The sequence below is a fragment of the Macaca nemestrina genome, chromosome 2 (genome assembly GCF_043159975.1).
Source record: "Macaca nemestrina isolate mMacNem1 chromosome 2, mMacNem.hap1, whole genome shotgun sequence".
Lineage (NCBI taxonomy): Eukaryota > Metazoa > Chordata > Mammalia > Primates > Cercopithecidae > Macaca > Macaca nemestrina.
Window position 1 is genome coordinate 14388269 of NC_092126.1, and position 25714 is coordinate 14413982.

The 25714-nt window shown below is 37.1% G+C and overlaps 1 protein-coding gene across 25 annotated transcripts in view; it reads left to right on the plus strand.

The window, feature by feature from the left end:
- Positions 1 to 25714, plus strand: part of LOC105470926 (cytoplasmic linker associated protein 2) — a 220733-nt gene that overhangs the window by 17789 nt on the left and 177230 nt on the right. For all 25 annotated transcript variants that reach the window (XM_071090719.1, XM_071090725.1, XM_071090727.1 and 22 more), the window contains exons 2-6: positions 2939 to 3017; positions 10289 to 10392; positions 11862 to 11953; positions 13067 to 13142; positions 15768 to 15865. In XM_071090719.1, coding sequence (XP_070946820.1) covers positions 2939 to 3017; positions 10289 to 10392; positions 11862 to 11953; positions 13067 to 13142; positions 15768 to 15865 — 449 coding nt within the window. The remainder of the gene's footprint in view (positions 1 to 2938; positions 3018 to 10288; positions 10393 to 11861; positions 11954 to 13066; positions 13143 to 15767; positions 15866 to 25714) is intronic.

Consider the following 25714-nt stretch of genomic DNA (forward strand, 5'->3'; position numbering starts at 1 on the left):
GAAAAACTTTTTATTTCTCCTTTAGTTTTAAAATACCTTTTATTTTAACTAGGTATAGAATTCTGAAGCGACAGCATTCTTTTTTTTTTCTTTTGGTAGTACAATAATCCATGGTTTTGCTTTCTACGGTTTCACTTACCTGTGGTCAGTTGTAGTCCCAAAACAGGTAAGTACAATATAATATTTTAAGAGAGACAAAACACACTTACGTAACTTTTGTTATGGTATATTGTTATGGTTATTATACTTTATTATTGTTGTTACTCTTTTACTGTGCCTAATTTATAAATTAAACTTTATCATAGGTATCTATTTGTGGGAAAAATTATATATAGGACTCAGTACTGTCTGTGGTTTCCGGTATCCACTGGGGTCTTGGGATGTATTACTTAAACAGATAAGGGGGGACTGCTGTACTGTAACAGTGTCATTCCATTGTCTCCTTACTCTCATACTTTTTGGCCGGAAGTCTTCTGTACTTGTGTATTTAATGTCCTTTTGTTTTTTCTCATTGACTTTAAGATTTTTCTTTCTTTTAGTTTTAACAGTTTGAATAGGATGTGTCTTGGTGTTTTTTGGAATTTTCTGTTTGAGGGTTCTCTGAGACTCTTAGATGTATGGTTTGATGCCTTTCATTATTTTTACTATATTCTTGGCCATTTTTCCTCCAAGTATTTCTTCTACCTTGTTCTCTCTTCTAGAATTCCTATGACATTAAGTTGGACAATTTGATATTATCTCACTGCTCTTGAATGCTTTGTCTCTCCCCTTCCCTTTTTGTTCCTTTTTGTATTTCAAATTGAGTAATTTGTATTAACGTATTTTCATATTCCCTGATTCTTTCCTTTTCTGTGTCAAATCTTTTGATGAACCCATCAGAGGCATCTTAATCACTTTTGCCTTCCTTTTAATGCATTTAAAAAATTATTTGCATTTTGAGTCTGCCTTAAAGTTTTCATCTCTCTGCTGGAATTCCTTTTTTTCATGCATGTTGTTTGTTCTTTTAACTAGAACATTTACTACATTAATCACAGTTATTTAAATGCTCTGATAATTCCAGCTTTCAGATTATCTATGTATTTTGTTCCATGCTTTATTCTTGATATTGGTTTGTATCCCTCCTTGCTTTTTTGTCTGTCTCATAATGTATGGTTGAAAACTGGACAGTGTTTGAGATGTTTAAGACTAAGTTAAATAGTACTTATGCCTGGAAGTGACATGCCTTTTTTCTGCTAAGCTTATATATAGTGTGGAGCTGTGCAGTCAGTCTAGTCAGGAGTTGAGTTAGGTTTCGATGTTATGATTGCTATAGTTACTTTAGTTCATATTTGCTTCACATTTTTTTGTCACTTGGTTAATTTTATGAAGGGTTTTCCTCAAGTTTCTACTCAACTCTGCACTTTAGGTTTTCCCTATTTTCTTGTGCTTCATAGAGGATTCTTCTTTGTGTTCTTGCCCCTTCCCCACTGGTAGACTGCTGTTGCTTCTTATTTCATGCTTGCCGGTCTGGTTGGGGGAAACAGGGTCATTCTTTGTTTTTCTGGTCCAGCTTCAGTCTTAGGAAGCTTTTTGTCCTGAGTCTTGGGGTAAGGCTTTATAAAGACCATGGCTCTCCCCAACTATATGGGCCCCAGGATGTTTTTCTGCTCCTTCCTCTGGGGTGGAGGCTTTTTATCTTTTTCCTCTCCTTAACAGCGTTGAGTTCTACCTGTGCTGAGGAGCATCAAACTTTTATTTCTTAGCTTCAATTTTTTTGTTTTTTACAGGACAAGGGTACTAGGTGCCTTTGTGCCTTTCCAGTATCCTGCTCAGCCCTTAGTCTTAAGAGTGTCCAGTGGAGGTTTGTGGAGAAAGAGCTTGAAAGTAGATGTGAACTAGAGCCTGTAAGTGGGTATGAATTCTCCTTGTGTCTGTGGCTAGTAGGGATTGTATTTTCATGCTAACCCACACTCAGTTGTAAATAGTTTTGTAAAGTATAACTGACTACTTCTTACTCAGTTACATCATGGGTTCCTTTTCCTCCTGTCCTGTCACATGTGACCTACTGGCTGTGTCCCATGTTTAGATTTCAGGTTAGTTGGTTATTCTCCAGCCTTAGCTTTCTGATGGATTCAAGAACAGTTAGGATTTTGTAGACCCAGTAGGCTTTTTCTTGTTAGAATGAGACAGATGTTCTTTCTAGTTTCTACATCCCAGACAGAAGATGAAATTCCTCTGTAATTAAAGAGGCTCTTCATTTTTAACTGTTTCATTTAGGAAACATTTCAAAGTTACAAATATAGTTATGCATACCACATAACAACATCGTGGTCGGTGATGGACTGTATATACATTGGTGGTCCCATAAGATATAATAGAGCTGAAAAATTCCTATTGCCTGGTGACATCATAGTTGTTGCAATATTGTGCTTGCATCACCTTTTTTATGTTTAGATACACAAATACCGTTATGTTAACAGTTGCCTACAGTATTTTGCACAGTAACGTACTGTACAGGTAGTAGCCTAGAAGCAATAGCATATACCATGTAGGTTTGTAGTAGGCTATATACTACCTAGGTTTGTGTAAGTGCACTCTGATGTTTGCACAATAACAAAATTACCTAATAATACGTTTGCTAGAATTTATCCCTGTCATTAAGTGATGCATGACTGTAGAGTCAGTAAACTCCTGTGTAACTTCGTCTAATTTACCAGTTAGCATTATACCAAATACGCTTTATCGCGATCTTCCTATTTACACATTATTGTTGTTTTTATTGTTGAACCATTTGAGATTAGAGTGCTCCAACCTCATGACTGTTTACCCTTGAATACTTAAATCTCATTTTTTAAAAATGTAATGTATTTATGAAGATCTTTTATATGTCAAAAATTATATGCTGATATTAAAGTATGCATCAGTAATTTATATTCATTAAAATCCCTTTTTATCGTAGGTATCATTAATGGGATTGGAAATCTTAAGTGCCTTTGTGGACAAATTATCAACACACTTTAAATCCTATGTAGCAATGGGTAAGTTAACTTTATTTACAATTCTAAATAAGATTTGATATGATGACTTTTTTCCTTAGTTTTTGTTTAGCAGAAATAGTTCTCTGTAAATTAAAAAATGTAATTTCTGTAATCCCAGCACTTTGGGAGGCTGAGGCGGGTGGATCGCCACAGGTCAGAAGTTCAAGACCAGCCTGGCCAACATGGCATAACCCCATCTCTACTAAAAATACAAAAATTAGCTGGGCATGGTGGCATGTGCCTGTAATCCTGGCTACTTGGGAGGCTGAGGCAGGAGAATCGCTTGAACCCAGGAGGTGGAGGTTGCAGTGAGCCGAGATCGTGCCACTGCGTTCCAGCCTGGGTGACAGAGCAAGACTCTGTCTCAAAAAAAAAAAAAAAAGTGATTTTATGTAACCCAGAGATCTGCTACTTAGCATTTCAGTTTACCCAGAGACAAGGTTTTAAACTTACTTAAATCACCTTTGAGGCAAAAAAAAAAAAAAAAAAGAAAAGAAATTTTTTTACTGGATCTTTTACTGTTTTGTGAAATGCCAGAATTTGTAATATAACTTACAGTGCCATGTTTCAGACTATTTGTGGGGAAGGATCAGTTTCTTCATTGCCAGCATGTTGCAGACCAATATTTTATAAAATATAAGAAAAATAAATTAGAGCAAAATTAAAGGAAAAAAAAAAACAAGGCTCAATTTTTTATCGTTAGATGCAACAAACAAAATTTCTTTGATCAAATTGCTTCAAAAACATTTTCTAAGTACTCTAAATGTCCTTATCATAGACAGTCTGTAGATTGATCCTAGGCTGTTGATCATACTTTGAATAGCACTTACTTACAATGTGTTTGTAGTACAGTGCGTATGGTAGGATAATGCTCTTTGTATAGTTATTAGGATTACAGAGTTGGCTCTGACTTATTTTCTAAACCCGAATGACCTTCATGTACCTTTAGAGTATGTTATAAGTGGATTTGATCCTATTATATAGCAGCATTATATAGCATATAGAAGGGTAGCCTCAGATATTAGTGATTTTCTTTGCTTTTTTCTTTTGTATTTTAAAATAGAGATAGGGTGTTGCTATGTTGCCCATGCTCAAGCAGTCCTCTCACCTCGGCTCAAGGTGAATTCCTGGGCTCAAGCAGTCCTCTCACCTCGGCCTCCCGAAGTGTTAGCATTATAGGCATGAACCACCATACCTGGCCAGGGATTTTCTTTTGTGGATTAAGTTAATGCTTCCTAATATCAGTATATCATCACACGTACTTTCTGATATGTTTGGTTAACTTTTTTCTTCATGTTTGGTATGCTACTTACCCTTCTTTATCAGTTTTTTCTTTTATTTTCTAGTTATCTTTTCAACAGAAGCATCTGATGGGTTTTCTATCTTTATTATTTAGTTTTAATCAACACCAGGTTCCACTTCATCCTTTGTGTTAATATTTTCTGAATTTTTTTTTTTTTTTTTTTTTTACTGTTAGTCTCCACTTACAACTCTATAGTAGGCCCAGGGACTCACTGGCTCACACCTGTAATTCCAACACTTTAGGAGGCTGAGGTAGGAGGATTGCTTGAGGCCAGGAGTTTGAGACCAGCCTAGGCAATAGAGTGAGACCATATTTTTACCAAAATAAATAAATAAATAAATCAGCAGGCTTAGTGGTGTGTGCCTGTAGTCCTAGCTACTCTGGAGGCTGAGATGGGAGGTTGGACCCAGGAGTTCAAGGTTACATTGAACTAAGATTGCACCACCATGCCCTGGGCAGCAGAGTGAACCTCTTGTCTCTTTAAAAAAAAAAAAAACACACACACACACACACACACACACACACAAAAAACTATGGTAGATATTGAAAACTGCTCTACAAGCATTTTACTTGTTTATGTTTTCTTTCTTTCTGTCTCTCTCTCTCTCTCGCTGTCCCTGTCTGTCTCTTTATTTTCTTTCCTTTCCTTCTTTTTTCTTTTTTGAGATGGGATCTTGCTCTGTCACCCAGACTGGGGTGCAGTTGTATGATCGTGGCTCACCGCAGCCTCAGCCTCCTCAACACTCAAGCGATCCTCCCACCTCAGCCTCCTGAGTAGCTGGGATCACAGGTGTGAACCACCATGCCAAGGCTACATTTTCTTGAAATATTTTGAATCAGTGTTTAAAATTGAGAAGTTTTACATGAAAATTCGTATTTCTAGCTTGTCTCAAGAAATTGCCTAATGTAGGAACCCTGATCAGAAGTTGCTTTGTAGTTGCTCTCATGTCTAGTTAATGATCTTTCCCATTCATAAAACCTCCTCCACCCCCAAAATCCTCTTGTCTCTTTGTAACTGAGAAAGTTAGGTATAATATGGTAAGGTTGGAATACTGCACTTCTTAAACTGGCTAAGTATCAGCATTTCCTGTGTCTCCTTGGATGTAAACATTTGTGTTTGTGACTCTTGCCCTGTAGTAGCTCCCTATTCTTAATTGCTACAGAGAAAATTTAGACTTAAGGGTAGTTCTAGGTATTATGTATCTCACTTATTTTTCAGACACCAGGAGTACCACATGGGGTTTTATGTCCTGACTACACTCAGATTGAGGCAATGGGAATATTGGGACCGGAATTGTAGTTTGACTCCCAACACTGTCCTGCTTTCAGAACTTACTTCTCTAAAGCTGTCTTTTACCATATATGTTCCTTCTCCTTCTCAGTAGACTTTTTCTTTGTAATCTTTAGCAAGTACTTTGTCTCCACTTTAAGCTAATCAGAAACTTGCTCACTCTTTCTAGGCGTAGCTAAACTTGTTTATGCCTCTGCTGTGCCCTTATTTCTTTTTGAAATCTTCACCTCTTCTCCATGGTCCTTTCTTTCCCTTCTAAAAATGTACTTCAGATTTGAGAATCTCAGGAATTTGCAGGTTAACCTCACCCTATGTTGAATTTTTCTTTACTCTGTGATTCTTATACAGTTAAATACTTAATAACATTAACTTGCTTTTGTTGGTTAGTGTTTTTCATTTGTGTTTGTGCAACTAGATGGCACATGTTCATACACTCTTATATATGTATAACTTTTTTCTTCTAATCTCCTATTCTTTCTAGTTATCCCTGTGCATTTACTGTTAGTATTGTTTTCACTTTGAATCATAAGTGCTCATCATTGTCCTTAATGAAACTTGAACTTGTTATTACTTTAGGATAATATACAGTGTGGTATAATAGGAAAATTTTATTACAGCTTTGCTATCATTAATTGAATGCCTACTTTTTACCCATTTTTGTCCATTTGCCTTTTACCCTTTTACTACTTTTCATACATGAAAGATTATCCTGACTTCATTTCTAATTTGTAGAATAGCTTTGCAAGATAGGCAGCATACCTGTATGCTCTTAGAAAGGTATGGAACTGGAGTAAGAGTCCCAGGGTTAGCTTTTTGGTTTTATCTCTCTTACAGAACTTAGCCAGATCACTTTAGGAGTCTTTCTTTAAAAGGACGGAGTTGAATTGGATTATGTCTGGAAGGTTTTTTGGTAATCTAACTGCAGATATATATAACTTGATTTGAGAGATAATGTTTAGTTTTGGTGCACTTGGGTTATTAGTTATCATTACAGGTATTTTTAATATTCTTTTATGTTAAAAGTGAGAAGTGTTTTAGGAAAATTGAGATTCATTTTCAGTTTTAGATACAGTTCCAAAAAGAGTATAAGCTCTATTAATGTAATTCTTAAATATATAATCTATATATATGCATGTATTAATAATAGAAAATATTTTAGTTTCCTTTTGTGACCACATATATTGTGGAAAAATATAATTTTCAAACAAAAAATATATAATTTACATTTAATATTGATCACCAGCCCTGGTTTTATTTTATTTATTTATTTATTTATTTTTTTTTTTTGAGACGGAGTCTCGCTCTGTCGCCCAGGCTGGAGTGCAGTGGCGCGATCTCGGCTCACTGCAAGCTCCGCCTCCTGGGTTTACGCCATTCTCCTGCCTCAGCCTCCTGAGTAGCTGGGACTACAGGCGCCCGCCACCGCGCCCGGCTAATTTTTTGTATTTTTAGTAGAGACGGGGTTTCACCGTGGTCTCGATCTCCTGACCTTGTGATCCGCCCGCCTCGGCCTCCCAAAGTGCTGGGATTACAGGCGTGAGCCACCGCGCCCGGCCTCCAGCCCTGGTTTTATAACTGATTCAGTAAAAGATCTCATATCTTACAAATTTTGTAAACTGTTTTAAAATTTTAAACAGTTTTATCCCAAAATGTTACTGTAGAAGGAAAACACAAATAGGCTACCCGGTTATCACTTTTATAGAATGGTTTGCATCTTGTACGATGCTAAAAGAAAAAAAAATACTAAGAGTTATGTTTCAGCCTTCTTCTGTGTGTCATTGTCCAAATTCCAGTCTGTGATAGATTGATTCATTTGTTTAACACATTCATATGGAGAGCCTATTGAGTGAAAAATTCTGTTCTGGATACCCCATAAATATTTGTTGAATATTCATCATATTAAATGATAATGATCATGGGCTTGGCACAGGTGCTTTTTCCTTGTTTTACTTCATCCTTTCACTAGTCATGTGAGGTATAGTTCTGTCAGCCTTCCATATTTTACAGACAAGGAAACTTTGAAGTTCAGGGAATTTTCTGTTTTGTAATTAATAACTGATAGAGTTAGGAATACAATCTTGTTCTGTTTGACTCCAGGGTAGCATGTGTTAAAAGGCGATCCAGTGCAAAAACAGTATGAATTTCTTGTTTAAATTATTAGCTGTAATACTAATCTTATGTAATGTGAGGCTTTTTGTTTTTGTTTATGTTTCATAAAATGGTTTTTAATATTGAAGTGAGCCCCTGTTTGGGCTAACATTTGAATTTTCTTGTTGGAGTTAAATTTCACCTCTCAGGAATGAAGGATCTTTTCTTTTTCCATTATTGTTATATGGTTGTTAACATATACACACACACCCAAACACCTCAAATTGTAAGTAAATGGAGATGGTTATGACTGTGATCTCACATTGTATAGATATTTATTTATTTATTATTTTTTGAGACAGGGTCTTACTCTGTTGTCCAGATTGGAGTGCAGTGGCATGATCTTAGGTTACTGCAGCCTCTGCCTCCTGGGATCAAGCCATCCTCTCACCTCAGCCTCCCAAGTGCTGGGCTGTAGACACGCACCACCATGTTTGGCTAATTTTTACAGTTTTAGTAGAGACGGGATTCCATCGTTTTGGCCAGGCTGATCTCAAACTCCTGGCCTCAAGTGATCCACTTGCCTTGGCCTCCCAAAGTGCTGGGATTACAGGTGTGAGCCACTGCACCCGGCCAGTATAGATTATTTAAAACCTGGTTTCACTACTTGTTGTTTGCGTGACTTTCGATAAGTTATTTAATCCTTTGTGCCTTCTCTATCAAATGGGCGTACTCTGTTTCATAGGACTGTTGAAAGGATTAAATGAGATAATTCGGTGGTTAGTGCATAATAATATCTAACATTTGTTAAGTGTTTACTATTGTCTTCTGCCTTTCAGAAGCTATCAGAACCAGAAGCCCATAATGGCAATCTTATAGATGTTGACAAATTCCTCTAGTGTTAACAGTACATCCAAGATGTATGAGAAGAATTTATATTGTTCCTATTGATGAACATTGTCCCATAATTAGACTTAGATTTTTATGTCGAGGACATTGTTTTCTTACACAGTCATTTCTTTGATTAAGCTTAAGGCTTTTGGATGATATCTTTCGATTTGGTATGTTGCTTTCTCACTCTAGTCATTTGTTTCCCAAAAAGAATGTAATTTCTTTTTTCTTTAACTCTTGTTGTTCATTATTACATCAGTTTTGGTTATTACATTATAGATAATAGATTGGCTTCAGATTATATACACATTTAATTATATATGTTTATAAATAAACTAGAGAAATATTTCTTTCTTGATCTGATTTCTTTCTCCTTCCTTTGTTTAAACTAGACTTAGTCCTCCGTTGATTCAGAGAAAGAAAAGCTATGTAGTAGTCCCCCATTATCTTCAGGGGCTGTGTTCCAAGACCCCCAGTGGATTCTTGAAGCCTCCGATAGTCCAAACCAGTCCATGACCTGTTAGGAACTGGGCTGCACAGCAGGAGGTGAGTGGCCAGCAAGTGAACATTACCACCTGAGCTCTGCCTCCTGTCAGATCAGCCTCAGTATTCGATTCTCATAGGAGCACGAACTCTCTTGTGAACTGTGCATATGGATCTAGATTGTGCACTCTTTACGATGCCTGATCCCAAAACCATCCTCCCCGCCCCCCGCCACTGTGGAAAAATTGTCTTCCACAAAACCAATCCCTGATGCCAAAAAGATTGGGTACTGCTACTATACATGTGATGTATTTTTGGATCTGATAACCGAAACAGCTACTAAGTGACTAATAGGCAGGTAATGTAAACAGTGCAGGTATGTTGGACGAAGGAAGGATTCACATCCCTTACTGAATGGAGCAAGAGAGCCCAATATTTCATCATACTACTCAGAATGGTGTACAATTTAAAATGTATGACTTGTTTATTTCTAGAATTCTCCATTTAATATTTTCAGAGCACAGTTGGCCATGGGTAACTGAAACCACAGAAAGTAAAGCTGTGGATAAGGGGGGACTACTGTATAGCTGTAATATCAAAAGAGAAACAAAGGAAGTGTCCTTGCTTTTGAACATGCAGAAGGATGATAGTGATAGTAGGTGACATTATAGAAAGTGCTTACTCTATGCCCTTTACTCTTTGAGTTATGTGTATTATTTTTTAATTTTCAATAATCCTCTGAGATGAGTACTGCTACCCACAATTATGGCTGAGGAAATAGACGAAAGGTATCTAAAAAATAGACATTAGGTCACACACCTAGTAAGACCACACTAAATGGTAGTGGTAATTTAAGGGATTACAGGAAGGTAATTTTGACTATGAGGTATTTTTGCCCTATGAACTGACTTTAGAACCTGTTCCCTTTGAATTCTACTTCCTCCTTGTCCCCTCATCTATACATTTCTCTCAGAAAAATAATATTTAGTTTTGCCCGTTTTTTGAACATTATTATAAGGAGATGTCATGCTGCATGTATTCTTGTGAATCTTCTCAGTTATTTTATTGGATTCATGTGTAAAGAACTTAAAACAATTTCTTTACCTCACAACTCTTCATTTATGGAAACAATTGCTATTTGTAATTTTGAGAAATATAGTTTTTAATGGAGATGAGTTATAAGTAAACACTCTTTTACTCCCTCCCTTTCTTTAGTTATTGTAGCTTTAATAGACAGAATGGGAGATGCCAAAGACAAGGTTCGAGATGAAGCTCAGACTCTGATATTGAAGTTAATGGATCAAGTAGCACCACCTATGGTAAGCTTACATTTTAAAATTCAGATTTTGCTAATGGTAATCACAGCAAATCATTAAAGCCACAGCAAGCATGAATGCTGACATTTTAAACAATCATTTGTTGCTAATGCCTTTAAGAAGTCGACATTTAAGATGAAGTGTCAATGTTTGATTCTGGTTTTTTGCTTCTTATTTTGTACTCTTGAATGCTTTTTTTTTTAAAGCTAACTAATAGATTTCAGTGGTTTGACAGTATACGGATTATATTATACTTTAGGATTTTTTTCGTTTCTCTTTTTTGTAAATTGTAAATGTTTGAGAAAGCTTATTTTGAGAACCACTGAATACTATATTGTTCATTTCTGCAACTCCTACAGAGACCAGAAGAAAATTTTTTCACAAGTGGTTACTATGTTTTCCCAAATGTTTTGTATTTCAGAACTAATTTATTTTTTTTTAATATTGTGGTAAGTGTCCTTCCACTGTTGTTTATTCATTTACATTTTAGGTTGTTTTTGTCTTTCTGTGATTACAGACATTACCATAAGGGGCATCCCTTGTACTTCTATCTTTGAACATAAATATAAGTATTTATATAGAATAGCGTTCCAGAGGTAGTATTGATGAGTCAGGTTACCCACATTTAAGATTTTCTTTTTTTTTTTTGGTAATTTCTTAAGCCACCTTCTTGAAAGTTTAGTAGGGAGAGAGAAATATATTAGTAGAACTGAATACAGACTCCAGAAAGAATACTGAGTACAGAAAGAGGATGGCTGTGTATGTTGTATATTTGAATTTTGTAAAGGGTAAAAGTGCTATTTCCAAATGTGGAGAAAGGATTGATTGGTACAGTTGGCTTCATGTTTGTAAAAGTAAAGTTGGATTTCTTGTTACACCCAAAATAGTTGGTTTAAATTATTTGTATAGGTTTATCTATGCTTTTTCTAACAGAAAAGTGTGGTAGGTAGCTATAAAATCGATTGTCCAAATACGTTTCTGTATTTGGATCCAACATTGAAAGGAAAAAAGTCTGAATTATAAAATGTCCAAAAAAAAAAAAAAAAAAAAAAAAAGCCTGTTCCGTGTGAGTCTATATTAGTTACTACGCAATGTTGGACCACTTAAATACTTACTGGACTACTGGACTTATAATGGTAGCATTGTTATTGAAGGTTTCTTAATTATAGAAGAAATCGTGTGTCCTTGGAAATTCTAAGGTTTTCAGTTGTTGGACATGGTTCTTCTGAGAATAAATAAAATCTAAAGTGAAATATATGTAAGTACTAAAATGTGATTAAGGTAATAAAAATAGGTGAGAACAATTGTGTAGTTTGGCTTAGAAAAACTTGTAAGTAGTGGAGAAATGAACAACAGTCTGATGAAAACGTTCAGTTACCAGTAAGGTTGGTAGTAGGATTGGGAAGAAATAAAAGATTGTAACATGAATAATTTAGTTTTTTGTTTCACATTTTTACTTTTCTTTCAAATAGTACATTTGGGAGCAGTTGGCTTCTGGTTTTAAACACAAGAATTTTCGATCTCGAGAAGGCGTGTGTCTGTGTCTTATTGAAACCTTAAACATGTGAGTTTTATGATTACTGAAAATAACTGTCTTTTTTTTTTATTTCTCTTAAAAAACCTCAGTTCACAAAGTCAAGGAAAGCTATGGTAATAACACATTTAAAATTGTTATTAAAGCATATAACTTTTTATTTGATACCTTTACTGTTCATTTTTTGTGTATGTTATCTTTCATGTTCTTAATTTTTCAGTTATGTCAGTAATAAGTGTTTCTCTTTTTTTCTTTAGTATGTAGCCACCCAAAACAGATGGTCATGGAACTGATATGCTGATAACTTAGTATCTATTTCTGTTCTGGATCGAATTTGAAATTTTTTTAAATTCAATGATATTTCACATATTATAGCCATTTCCCATCCCCACCCTCCCCCAGAGCAATGTGGTGGGTACCAGAGTCATAGACCAAGCAAAACTTTCCCCGGTAACTAGACAGTGAGGCTGGTAGCCGTGTGCAGAGTTCTGGCTGCCATAGTTGCCACAGAACTATGACTGATCTGAAAAAGTGCTAGGACTTTTGTTCTTGCGCTGAATTATGTTTTTAGGTTCTATGCAATGTCATAGGTCATATGTAGTAGCTTTCAACTTTTCCTATAGTGCTATTTCCGTTTCTTAACTATGTTTTCACTTATTTTCTTTTATTACTTTGTAGTCCTTTCTGCCCTCTAGAAGCCTATAAGTGTACTTAGTCTACAGAGCTCTTTGTGCTTGGTTTTGGCTCTCCTGCCACAAGCATAAAGATCTTTTAATTTCGTTATTTCATTGGAATGCATTTATATGAGACCCAGAGTCTAAAAAAATCACAATTTTAAAAGTGAAAACTCTGATTTTCTTAAGTTATTCATAGGTTGCTAGGTTTAAGAGTGCCATTGTTGAACATTTTAATCTATTGGATTATGTGTTGTCTTCACTCTCAGTTGTGATTATTCAAATTTGCATACTTCACATTGCTTAGAATTATTTTTGCTTATGTCTAATATCCTTCATGTTTTAATGATGTGTGCCCATCCTCTCCACCATATTTGTCTTATTGCTACAGACAAGAAGGTATAAGGATATTTTGTTCACTGTTTATTAAAAACAAATTCTCTTTATTTTTTTCTCAAATTATATTTAGTTTTGGGGCTCAGCCGCTAGTCATCAGCAAGTTGGTACCACATTTGTGTATCCTGTTTGGAGATTCGAACAGTCAGGTAAAATTTTATTTACATTCAAGCATTGACTGATTTTTTGGCTACCATTTCTTTTCTAGTCCTCTTATTCTGTTTTTAAAAAAGAAGAGAGAGGGTGGAGGGGGTTGCTGAAATGAAGATTTTACTTCATTAAAAAAATCCATCAAAGTTAGTTTTTAAAAACATTATATTCATGAAAGTTGCTTATGTTTGTCAGTTGTTTGGCTAGTAGTAAGGACAGATGGGACTTAAAGTTTAGTTTTGAGTGTGAGAGACTGAGTAACAAAGAGCTTAGATTCTCTGCTACAGTCTACCTGTATGTTAACTGTGGGACAGATTGTCAGCTTCCTTTGGTTATTGCTGAAATTGGCTGCATAACATTTTGCAGTTGTAAGAACCCTACTTAACAGAGAGGATTTATATCAGTGGTATATCAGTTGTTAGAAACTTTTTTATCTGAGCTGTCTATACCAATAGTCCCCAACCTTTTTGGCACCAGGGACTAGTTTTGTGGAAGACAATTTTTCCATGGGAGGGTAGGGATGGTTTCGGGATGAAACTGTTCCACCTCAGGTCATCAGGTATTAGTTAGATTCTCATAAGGAGTGTGCGACCTAGATCCCCTCGCATGCACAGTTCACAATAGGGTTTGTGCTCCTATGAGAATCTAATGCTGCCTCCGATCTGACAGGAGGTGGAGTTCAGGCGATAAAGCTTGCTTCCCTGTCACTCACCTCCTGCTGTGGTCCTTGAACAGGCTACGAACCCATATGAGTCCATGGTCTGGGGCTTGGGAACCCCTGGTCTGTACTATAGGTATAATACAGGAATGTGTTCTGGATCATGTCCCTCATGGTGAACTTGAATCTTGACTGTAACCTTTTTGGCACAGTTTGGCCATTTGGAGTGACCTCGGGAAAGATTTTCCCTTCTTTTAGATCCTACCTGCTCCTCAAGAGGTTTGTAGAGAATTCTACTGTCTCTTCAGTTGCTGTTTCACAATGAGCTGTGCAAGGGAACTGGAGCTACCTTTCAAATTCCTGTATTCAGACCACATTCTTTTTTTTTTTCCTTTTAATTGTAGCAAATACAATATAAAATTTACCATTCTAACAGTTTTTAAGTGTAAGTTCAGTGGCATCACATACATTCACATTGTTTTGCAACACCCATCACTGCCATCTAGCTCCGGAACTTCTTCATCCTCCCAGACTGAAACTCTGTACCCGTGAACAGCAGCTCCCCAGTCCCTGGCAGCCCCCCAGTGGCCCCCCATCCCCAGCTCCTGGCAACCACCGTTCTCCTTTCTGCCTTTGTGAATTTGACTGTTCTGTGTACCTCACAGAGGTAGAATGATAGAATATTTGTCCTTTTGTGTCTGGCTTGTTTATTTAGCATAATGTCTTCAAGGTACATCCATCTTGTGGCATGTATCAGAATTTCCTTCCCTTCTGTTTTAGGCTGAATAATATTCCATCGTGTGTATATAGCACATTTTGTTTATCCATTTCTCTGTGGATGGACATTTGGGTTGTTTCCACGTTTGGCTATTGTAAATAATGCTACTGTGAATATTAGTGTAAAAAATATCTGTTTGAGTTCAGGCCGCATTCTTGAAATGCAGTTTTAATACAGGATACATTAACCATGATAATAATTTGTATTAATATAATTATTGGCAGTTGTTTACATAATCTTACTACAGGTAGGGTTTTTGTTTGTTTGTTTGTTTTGTTTTTTTTTTTTTTGAGACAGAGTTTCGCTCTTGTTGCCCAAGCTGGAGTGCAATGGCGTGATCTTGGCTCACTGCAACCTCCACCTCCCTGGTTCAAGCGATTCTCCTGTCTCAGCCTCTCAAGTAGCTGGGATTACAGGCACGTGCCACCACGCCAGGCTACTTTTTTGTATTTTTAGTAGAAACGAGGTTTCACCATGTTAGCCAGGCTGGCCTCCAACTCCTGACCTCAGATGATCCACCAGCCTTGGTCTCCCAAAGTGCTGGGATTACAGACGTGAGCCACCGTGCCCGGTCTACAAATAGATTTTTAAAATTTTTTTATTATTGTTTTATTTTATTTTATTTATTTTTTTGAGTTGGAGTCTCGCTCTTTGTCGCCCAGACTGGAGGGCAGTGGCACGATCTCGGCTCACTGCAACCTCTACCTCGGTGGTTCAAGCAGTTCCCCTGCCTCAGCCTCCTGAATAACTGGGATTACAGGCGCATGCCACTACGCCCAGCTAATTTTTTTGTATTTTTAGTAGAGGCGGGGTTTCACCATGTTGGCCAGACTGCTATCAAACTCCTGATGTCAGTCAATCCACCCTCCTTGGCTTCCCAAAGTGCTGGGATTACAGGCATGAGCCACTGCACCCGGCCACAAATAGATTTTTAAAAAGCTTAGTAAGTAACTTTTATTGACAAGTTTCTCAAATTTCTGTAAAATCATCTTTTAGTAGTTTTTTCTAGAAGTATCTTGGCAGGCCCTCTTGGGTTTTTACTGATGACAAGCCATATATGCAGGGGTTTAGAGGCATTAAACCCCACTTAGAGCTTCAAGTTGATCTATTAGTGTAATGTTACCTTGAAATGAAGTATTTTAATGTATCATATATAAGTTTGTTAAAAAGTTCTGAATTCTTTGACAGGTGAGAGATGCTGCAATATTGGCTGTAGTGGAGATTTATAGACATGTGGGAGAAAAAGTGAGGATGGATCTTTATAAGAGAGGAATTCCCCCTGCTAGGTAAGTCTTGCTGAATTTGGTTCCTTTTTTTTCACCACTAGTTTTAAAAGTTTTCATTTTGTTTATTTTAATTATTTATTTATTTTTTTGAGATGGAGTCTTTCTCTTGTTGCCCAGGCTGGAGTGCAATGGCGTGATCTCGGCTCAATGCAACCTCTGACTTCTGGGTTCAAGTGATTCTCCTGCCTCAGCCTCCCGAGTAGCTGGGATAACAGGTGCATGCCACCATGGCCGGCTAATTTTTTGTATTTTTAGTGGAGACGGGGTTTTTCCATGTTGGTCAGGCTAGTCTCAAACTCTCAACCTCAGGTGATCCACCCACCTCAGCTTCCCCAAGTGCTGGGATTACAGGCATGAGTCTTTGCCCCCGGCCTATTTTAATTTCTTTTTTTTTTTGAGACAGAGTCTTGCTCAGACTGCAGTACAATAGCGCGATCTTGGCTCACTGCAGCCTCTGCATCCTGGGCTCAAGTGATTATCCCATCTCAGCCTCCCGAGTAGCTGGGACTACAGGCATACACCACCACACCTGGCAAATTTTTTGCATTTTTAGTTGAGACAGGGTTTCATCATGTTGACCAGGTGGGTCTGGAACTCCTGACCTCAAGTGTTCTGCCCGCCTCAGCTTCCTAAAGTGCTGGGATTAGGCGAGAACCATGTACCCAGCCTGTTTATTTTAAATAGGTTCAAATTTTTGAAATTTTTGTTTTGTTTTGTTTGTTTTTGAGACAGGGTCTGGCTCTGTTGCCTAGGCTGTAGTGCAGTGATACGATCTCCGCTCACTGCAACCTCCACCTCCGGGACTGAAGTCATCCTCTCATCTCAGCCTCCCAAGTAGCTGGGATAACAGACATGTGCCACCACGCCTGGCTACTTTCTGTATTTTTTTGTAGAGATAGGGTTTCACCATGTTGCCTAGGCCAGTCTTGAACTCCTGAGCTCAAGCGATCCTCCTGCCTCTGTCTCCCTGGGATTATGGATGTGAGCCACTGCAGCCAGCAGAAATGTTTTAAAATTCAAAAGATACAAAAGGATATGTATGTTATCACCATTTAAAAAGTTCTTACAATCCTATAATATTTTTTGCCATCGTTTCATTATATATTCATTTATTATTTAGTATGTAATTATGTACCATTATCAGGTGATAATAGTCATTATTTGGGAGATGCTTGAGCAAGGATTTACTAAAAATATTAATTCATTCGTCAAGTAAATACTTTAAAAGTATGTACTGTTGAAAGGTACCATACAATTTATTTGATAACAGAAACTGTATGAGAATCAGTTTTTTGTTCTTTGTTTTTGGAGACGGAGTCTCGCTCTGTCGCCCATTGTGGAGTGCAGTGGCGCAATCTCGGCTCATTGCAAGCTCCGCCTCCCGGGTTCATGCCATTCTCCTGCCTCAGCCTCCCGAGTAGCTGGGACTACAGGCGCCCGCCACCACGCCCGGCTGATTTTTTTGTATTTTTAGTAGAGACGGGGTTTCACCGTGTTAACCAGGATGGTCTCGATCTCCTGACCTCGTGATACGCCTGCCTCGGCCTCCCAAAGTGCTGGGATTACAGGCATGAGCCATCGCGCCCGGCCACGAATCAGTTTTTTAAAAGCTTAATAAGTAACCAATTCTAGGGTTCTTACAATTGCAAAATGTTTTATAGCCAATTTCAGCAATAACCAAAGGAAGCTGACAATCTGTCCCGCAGTTAACATGCAGGTAGACTGTAGCAGGGAATCTAAGCTCTTTGTTACTCAGTCTCTCACACTCAAGAACTAACCATTAAGTCCCTTCTATCCTTACTTCTAGCCAAACAACTGACAAATTTAAAAAAAAAATTAGTCACTATTCTTAAAACCTACTCTTAAAACATGTTCAAATAAAAAAGAAATCAATAATATATGAGTAGTATGGCATCAGATTGCTAAATAATCTTCTAGTGTATCAGAAAACATTTTTCAATGGCTTTTTTCTTTATTACTTGTCAGTTTATATACTTTTATTAAGGATATTCATATTGAAGTTTTTTTTTCTTCATAATGAAATTTTAAGGGCATTCACTAAAGGAATTTTTTTAACTTTTTATTAAGGTATTTAGCATTTCAAACAAATTCTAAAGGAGGTGGAATAAAATAATGAACCTTCATTTACCTATTACTGGGTTTGAACAATTATCAGTGTGTATCCAGTTTTTTATGTTACACCCTAAACTACTTACCCTTGTGCTGTATTATGTTGAAGCAAGTCCAAGTTATGACATTTCACTTATAAATATTTCAATACATTTTTAAAAGAAAAAAATTTTTGTCAGTCACAACAACAATACCATCAGCATGCTCTAAAGTTTTTTTTTCATGTAATTCTATAATATCAAATATGTAGTTAGGGTTCAAATTTCCAGTCGTTTCATAAATACTGTAAGTGTGTGTCTTAATCTGTTTTGTGTTGCTGTAAAGGAATATCTGAGGCTGGGTAATTTATAAATAAAAGAGGTTTATTTGGCATGTAATTCTGGGGGCTGTACAAGAAGCATCGGGCCAGCATTTGCTAGGCTTCTGTTGAGGGCCTCTGACTGCTTCCACTCACGGGTGGAAAGCGATGAGGAGGCAGTGTTTGCAGAGATGACCTGGCCTGAGAGGAAGCTAGAGAACAAGAATCAGGCTCTTTATAACAACCAGCTCTCATAGGAACTAACCTAGGGAGAACTCATTCACTCCTCCTTGCCCCAGGGAAGACAGGACATTATTCATGAAGGATCCACACCCATGACCCAAACACCTCCCATTAGGCTTGGAGATCAGATTTCAGCTTGAGGCTTGGAGGGATCAAATTCAAACCATAGTAATATGTATGTGCTTTTAACAGTTTGTTGAATCAGGGTCCAAATAAAGTCTGTATGTTACATTATGTTTTGTTAAGTCTTTTAAAACCTTTATGTACTCCAACACTCTTTTATCCTTGTGTTTTATTTGTTGAATAAGCTGATGGTTTATTCTGTGAAGTTTCCCCCATTCTGGAGTTTGCCAATTCTTTTCCTGTGATATGGTTTAACATATTATTTTCTCTTCATATCCTGTTATTGTGTAGTTAAATCTAGAGATTTCAACAGGTCTTTGTGGGAGGATGTCAGGAAGAGCAAGGCAACTTCATAGGTGGTGATGTGTTCTAGTATGATGTGTCTCATCATATTTGGTTGTCTCTCTTAGCAGTAGTTGTTTGCCAGTACCAATTATTTGCTGGTAATAAGATTGTCTCAGAAATAAGCTTTTTGTTGACTTGATCATCTATTCATTTTCTACTTCCAGGACTACCAAGAATTCCATTTGAGTAAATTCTACATCATTTTATGGAGGAAAGAAAGAAGTGATGTTAACATATGTATTTTGTGTGTATGTGTGTATACATATCTTTTCTAAATTTATATTGAAATTATTTTATTCTTTTTTTTTTGAGATGGAGTCTCGCTCTGTTACCCAGGCTGGAGTGCAGTGGCGTGCTCTCGGCCCACTGCAATCCCTGCCTCCCAGGTTCAAGCAATTCTCCTGCTTCTGCCTCCTGAGTAGCTGGGATTACAGGCATGTGCCACCATGCCTGGCTAATTTTTGTATTTTTAGTAGAGAGGGGGTTTCACCATGTTGGTCAGGCTGGTCTCAAACTCCTGACTTTGTGATCCGCCTGCCTCCGCCTCCCAAAGTGCTGGGATTACAGGCATGAGCCACTGCACCCAGCTTTATTATTCTTAAATAGATTTTAATTTAATTTTTTTGAGACAAAGTCTCACTCCTGCCCAGGCTGGAGTGCAGTGGTGTGACCATGGTCCACTGCAGCCTCAACCTCTTGGTCCCAAGCAATCCTCCCACTTCAGCCTCCTGAGTAACTGGGACTACAGGTGCACACCACGACACCTGGCTAATTTTTAAAATTTTTTTGTAGAGACAGGGTCTCCCTATGTTGTTCAGGCTGGTCTTTAACTTTTGGGCTCAAATAATTCTCCTGCCTCAGCCTCCCAAAGTTCTGGGATTATAGACATGAACCACCATGCCTGGCTGGACTTTATTTTTAGAGAATTTTTTGGTTCACAGTAAAATTGAGTGAAGATACAGAGATTTCCCGTATACTCTGTGTCCCTGTACATGCCTAGCCTCTCCCGTTCTCAATATTCCTCAACAGAGTGGTACATTTGTTATAATTGATGAACCTACATTGACATATCATTATCACCCGAAGATTATAGCTTGCACTAGGGTTGACCCTTGGTGTTGTATATTTTATGGGTTTGGACAGATGTATAATGACATGTGTCCACTATTGTAGTATCATACAGAATAGTTTTACTGCCTTAAAATCCATACTGTTTCACCTGTTTATTCCTCCCGCTGGCCTAACCCTTGGCAACATTCTTCTTTTTACTATCTCCATGTAGTTACATTCATACAGTATGTAGCTTTTTCAAATTGGCTCTTTCACTTAGTAATACATATTTTAAGTTTTCTCCATGTCTTTTCATGGCTTGATAGCTCATTTCTTTTTAGGGTTGAAAACTTTTCTATTATCTGGAAGTACCACAGTTTTTCCATTCTACTGTGGGACATCTAATTTGCTTCCTAGTTTTGGCAATTATGAACAAAACTGCTAAAAATGTGAATTTGCAGGCTTTGTGTGGACATACATTTTGGTCTCCTTTGGGTAAATACTAAAGAATGCAATCACTGTATTGCATGGTAAGAGTAAGTTTAATTTTGTAAGAAGTTACCAGACTGTCTTCCAAAGTGCTTGTACCATTTTGTATTCCCACCAGCAGTGAAGGAGAGTTCCTATTGCTTCACATTCTCACGAGGATTTGATCTTGTCAGTGTTTTGGGTTTTGGCCATTTTAACAAGTATTTGGTGGTATCTTGTTTTAATTTTGCATTTCCCTGATGACCTATGATTTGGAGTACTTTTTTGTATGCTTGTTTGCCATCTATATATCTTCTCTGGTGAGATGTTTGTTCAGATCTTTTACCCCTATTTAAATTGGATTGTTAACTTTCTTATTGTTGAGTTTTAAGAGTTCTTTGTTTACTTTGGGAAGCAGTCCTTTAACAGATATGTCTTTTGCAAATATTTTCTCCCATTCTGTGGCTTGTCTTATTCTCTTGACAGTGTCTTTCAAAGAGAAGAAAGTTTTAATTTTATTTTTTTATTTTTTTTTTTTTTTGAGACGGAGTCTCGCTCTGTCGCCCAAGCTGGAGTGCAGTGGCCGGATCTCAGCTCACTGCAAGCTCCGCCGCCCGAGTTTACACCGTTCTCCTGCCTCAGCCTCCCGAGTAGCTGGGACTACAGGCGCCTGCCACCTCGCCCGGCTAGTTTTTTTGTATTTTTTAGTAGAGACGGGGTTTCACCGTGTTAGCCAGGATGGTCTTGATCTCCTGACCTCGTGATCCGCCCGTCTCGGCCTCCCAAAGTGCTGGGATTACAGGCTTGAGCCACCGCGCCCGGCCGGAAAGTTTTAATTTTAATGAAGTTCAGCTTATCAGTTATTTCTTTCATGGTTCATGCTTTTGGTGTTATATTTAAAAAGTCATCACCAAACCAAAGGTCAATTAGATTTTCTACTATATTATCTTCTAATCGTTTCATAGTTTTGCTTTTTGTATTCTGTGATCCATTTGAATTAATTTTGGGAAAGCATGTAGGTCTGTATCTAGATTCATGTTTTTGTGAATGTCCAGTTGTCTGAGCACAGTTTTTTGAAAAAACTATCTTTTCTTCATTGTATTGACTTTGTCCCTTTCCCAAAGATCATTTTTATCATATTTATGTGGTTCTCTTTCTGGGCTCTCTATTCTGTTCCATTGATCCATTTGTCTCTTCTTTCACTAATACTACACTGCCCGTAGTTTTGTAAGTTAGGTAGCGTCAATCTTACAACTTTGTTCTTTTCCTTTAATAGTGTGTTAGCTATTCTAGGTCTTTTGCCTCTCCCTATAAATTTTAAAATTGCTTTGTTTTTATCCACAAAACAACTTGGCTGGAATATTGATTGGAATTGCATGGAATCCATAGATCAAGTTGGGAAGAACAGACATCTTGAAAATATCAAGCCTTCCTATCCATGACTGTGGAATATATCTCAATTTATTTCTTGTTTTTTGGTTTCTTGCATCAGAGCTTTGTACTTTTCCTCATAAAGTCTTACACTTACTTCGTTAGATTTATACCTTTATGTAGATCTGAATTTTTGACCTGTATCATTTTCCTTCTCTCTAAAGAACTTCTTTTTAACATTTCTTGCAAGCATTACTACTGACAACAAATTCCTTCAGTCTTTTTTTGAGAAAGTCTTTATTTCTTCTTTACTTTCAAAGGATAATATTACTGGGTATAGAATTCTAGATTGGTAGAAAAGAAAATCTAAAAAGAATTGTAGATGAGTGTGTTTTTTCTCTCAACACTTTAAATATTTTATTTCACTTTCTTCTTGCTTGCACAAGGAGACATGGGATGTAGTTTTTATCTTTGCTCCTTATAGGTAGTGTTTTCTTCCCCTCTGGTTACTTCAAGAATTTTTTTCTTTATTTTTGATTTACTATAGTTTGAATATGATATGTGTAAGTGTAGTTCTTTTGTCATTTGTTCTGCTTGGTGTTCTCTGAGCTTCCTGGATCTGCGGTTTGGTATCTGACATTAATTTGGGGAAATTCTTAGTGATTATTGTTTCAAGTACTTTTTTTCAAATACTTTTTCTGTTCTGTCTTTCTTGTTCTATTATCCCCATTAACATGTATATTACACCTTTTATAGATGCCCCGCAGTTTTTGGATAGTCGCTTCTGTTTTGTTTTCCAATCTCTTTTTTCCTTGCTTTTTCAGTTTTGGAGAATTCTATTGAGATTTCCTCAAGCTCAGAGATACAGCAGTGTGCAGTCTAGTAATAAGCCCAATAAGGACATTCTTTAATTTTATTAAGTTTTTGATCTCCAGCTTTTTTATTTTTATTTTTTTTGGTACTTTGTTAGAATTTCTTTCTCTCTTACCCATCTTTTTTCTATTTTCTTTTTTTTTTTTTTTTCCTTTTTGGCATGCTGTCTACCTCATTCTTTGGCGCCCTTAGCATATTAATCATAGTTTAAAAAAAATTCCTGGTCTGGTAATTCCAACATACCTTCCATATCTGGGTCTGGTTCTGATACTTGCTCTCTGTTTTTTTTTTTTTTTTGTCTTTCATAATGCCATGTAATTTTTTTTTTAATAGTTGAACATGATGTGACAGGTAAAAGGAACTACTTGAAACAGGCCTTTAGTAATGTGTTGGTAAGGTATGGGGTAGAGGAAGTGTTCTATAGTCCTATGAGTAGGTCTGTTTTAGTGAGCCTGTGCCTCTGGATTGTGAACTTCACAAATGTTCGTTAAGTATTTCCCGCTCTCCCCTCACTTAGGTGGGACAGGATGGCTAGCTAGAGTGGGCGGGAATCATGTATTTCCCTTTTTTTGGTATGGAAGAGTATAGTAGACTGGAGTTCGGGATTTCCATTTCTCCACTTGGAGAACTAGAGCAGCAGGAGATGGGTATTTTCCTAGGTCAGTTAGGCTCTGATAAAACCCCAGCAGGTTAAGTCTAATTAAATAGTTTCACTTAAGGTCAGACATTGTTAAGGAGAACAGAATACTCACATATTTCAAATTGGTTCTTTTTCGGTTCTCCCTGCTGGAAACATGATAGGATTTTGCACTGATACTCACTCTGAAAACCAAGTTGAACTCTTGGAGGTAAAACTCAAGAAGTGTGGTCTCCCTCTGCACCACGATGACAGGGTCCCCTGGAGTTTTTGACTCTCAAGAGTTGTCCACTCTGAGCCTCCAGCAATTTGTTCACTACAGGTCAGGTTTTCCTACTCTGACACTGGTTTTCACAGAGTCACAGAGGTTTCTACTGATGGGTTATGCTCTGGTAAGTTGTGATTCTCTGTTTTCATCTCTCCATCTCTTAATTTTTGGTGCAGCTGTTTGCCCTGTGACCTCCCTTTTCTTACAAATGTAAGAAGAGTTGTCGATTTTTTAGTTTGTTTAACTTTTTACTTGTTGTTAGGGCAGAGTAGCAACTTTCCAAGCTTCTTTTTTTTTTTTTTTTTTTTTTTTGAGACGGAGTCTCGCTCTGTCGCCCAGGCTGGAGTGCAGTGGCCGGATCTCAGCTCACTGCAAGCTCCGCCTCCCGGGTTCGGGCCATTCTCCTGTCTCAGCCTCCTGAGTAGCTGGGACTACAGGCGCCCGCCACCACGCCCGGCTAGTTTTTTGTATTTTTTAGTAGAGACGGGGTTTCACCGTGTTAGCCAGGATGGTCTCGATCTCCTGACCTAGTGATCCGCCCGTCTCGGCCTCCCAAAGTGCTGGGATTACAGGCTTGAGCCACCGCGCCCGGCCTCCAAGCTTCTTACATATGGAAATCAGAGGGGGGAATTACTTTTTAAAAAAATATTTTAAATGTTTATTCAGGTAGGAACTCCATACAGAAAAGTGCACAAATCATTAGTATACAAATCTATGAATTATAACAAAGTGAGTCCATGCAAGTATCCACCACACAGATGAAGTAGAACATTACAACATCCCAGAAGCCACTTCAAATCCTTTTAAATGTTTACCTCTTCTCTTCCTAAAAGTAACCACAATCCTGACTTCTAACACCATAGTTTAGTTTTGACTGTTTCTGAATTTTATATTAATAGAATCATATACTTCTTTGTGTCTGCCTTCTTTCTGTTAAAAATTATGTTTTTTACGTGTGTGTGTGTGTGTGTGTGTGTGTGTGTGTGTTGGGTTGTTGGATCCAGCTACAGTTGTTCATTTTGATAGCCTTATCGTTTTCCATTGTATGAATAGACTATACTTTATGAATTCAAAACTGAAGATGGACATTTGCATTATTTTTCATTTACGGTTTTTATGAGTATGCTGCTAATAACTTTCTCGTATATGCTTTTTGGTGTACATACTAATTCATTCTTTTGGAATATATCTTAGAGTAGAATTGCTACGTCAGAGGTGATGTTCACATTTAGTTGATATGGACAGTTTTCCAGAGTGGTTGTATTCCATTTATATTCTCACTGGTACTGTTGCAAGTTTCCATTATTCTACATATTCACCAATATTTTGTATTGTTAGGCTTATTTTTACTAATTTTAGGTTCTTAATGGGTGTGGTGTTTCATTGTGGTCGTAACATGCATTTTTCTGATTACAAATAGAGAGGAGCACGATTTAATCTGTTTATCAGCCATTTGGATGTCTTTTGTAGTGTTCTTTTCAGGCCTCTTGCCCTTTTTTTTTTTAATTGAGTTCTCTTTTTAAAAACTTGATTTGTAGAACTTTTTTATATGTTCTGTGCACAAGCCATTGTCAACGCTGTATGCTTCAAGTACCTTCTCTCTCTCTGTGACTAGCTTTTGTACTTCTTGGTGATACCTTTTGATGTACATAAATTCTTAATTTTAAAGTAGTTCTTAGTCATTTTCTTTATGAGTAGAAATTTCTGTGCCCCGTTTATGAAATCTTTGCTTACCCTAATGTATGAAGACATTCTTGTATGTAATTGTCTTGAAAGTTTTATTCACATTTAGATCTATAATCCACTTGGATTTGTGTGTTTGTTTGTTTTTTGGCAAATACAATGATTAAAGACTTCAGGTAAAAAAATTTTTCATGTGGATACTCACTTGACTCAGCACTACTTTTTGAAAACATCTTTCTTCGTTTCTTATTTTGTTATAAATTAAGTATGCATATATGTGCTTAGAATTTTTGCATCTATGCTCAAAATGACATTGACCTATAATTTTCCTTTCTTCTTGATTTATATCTTTTGTTAGTA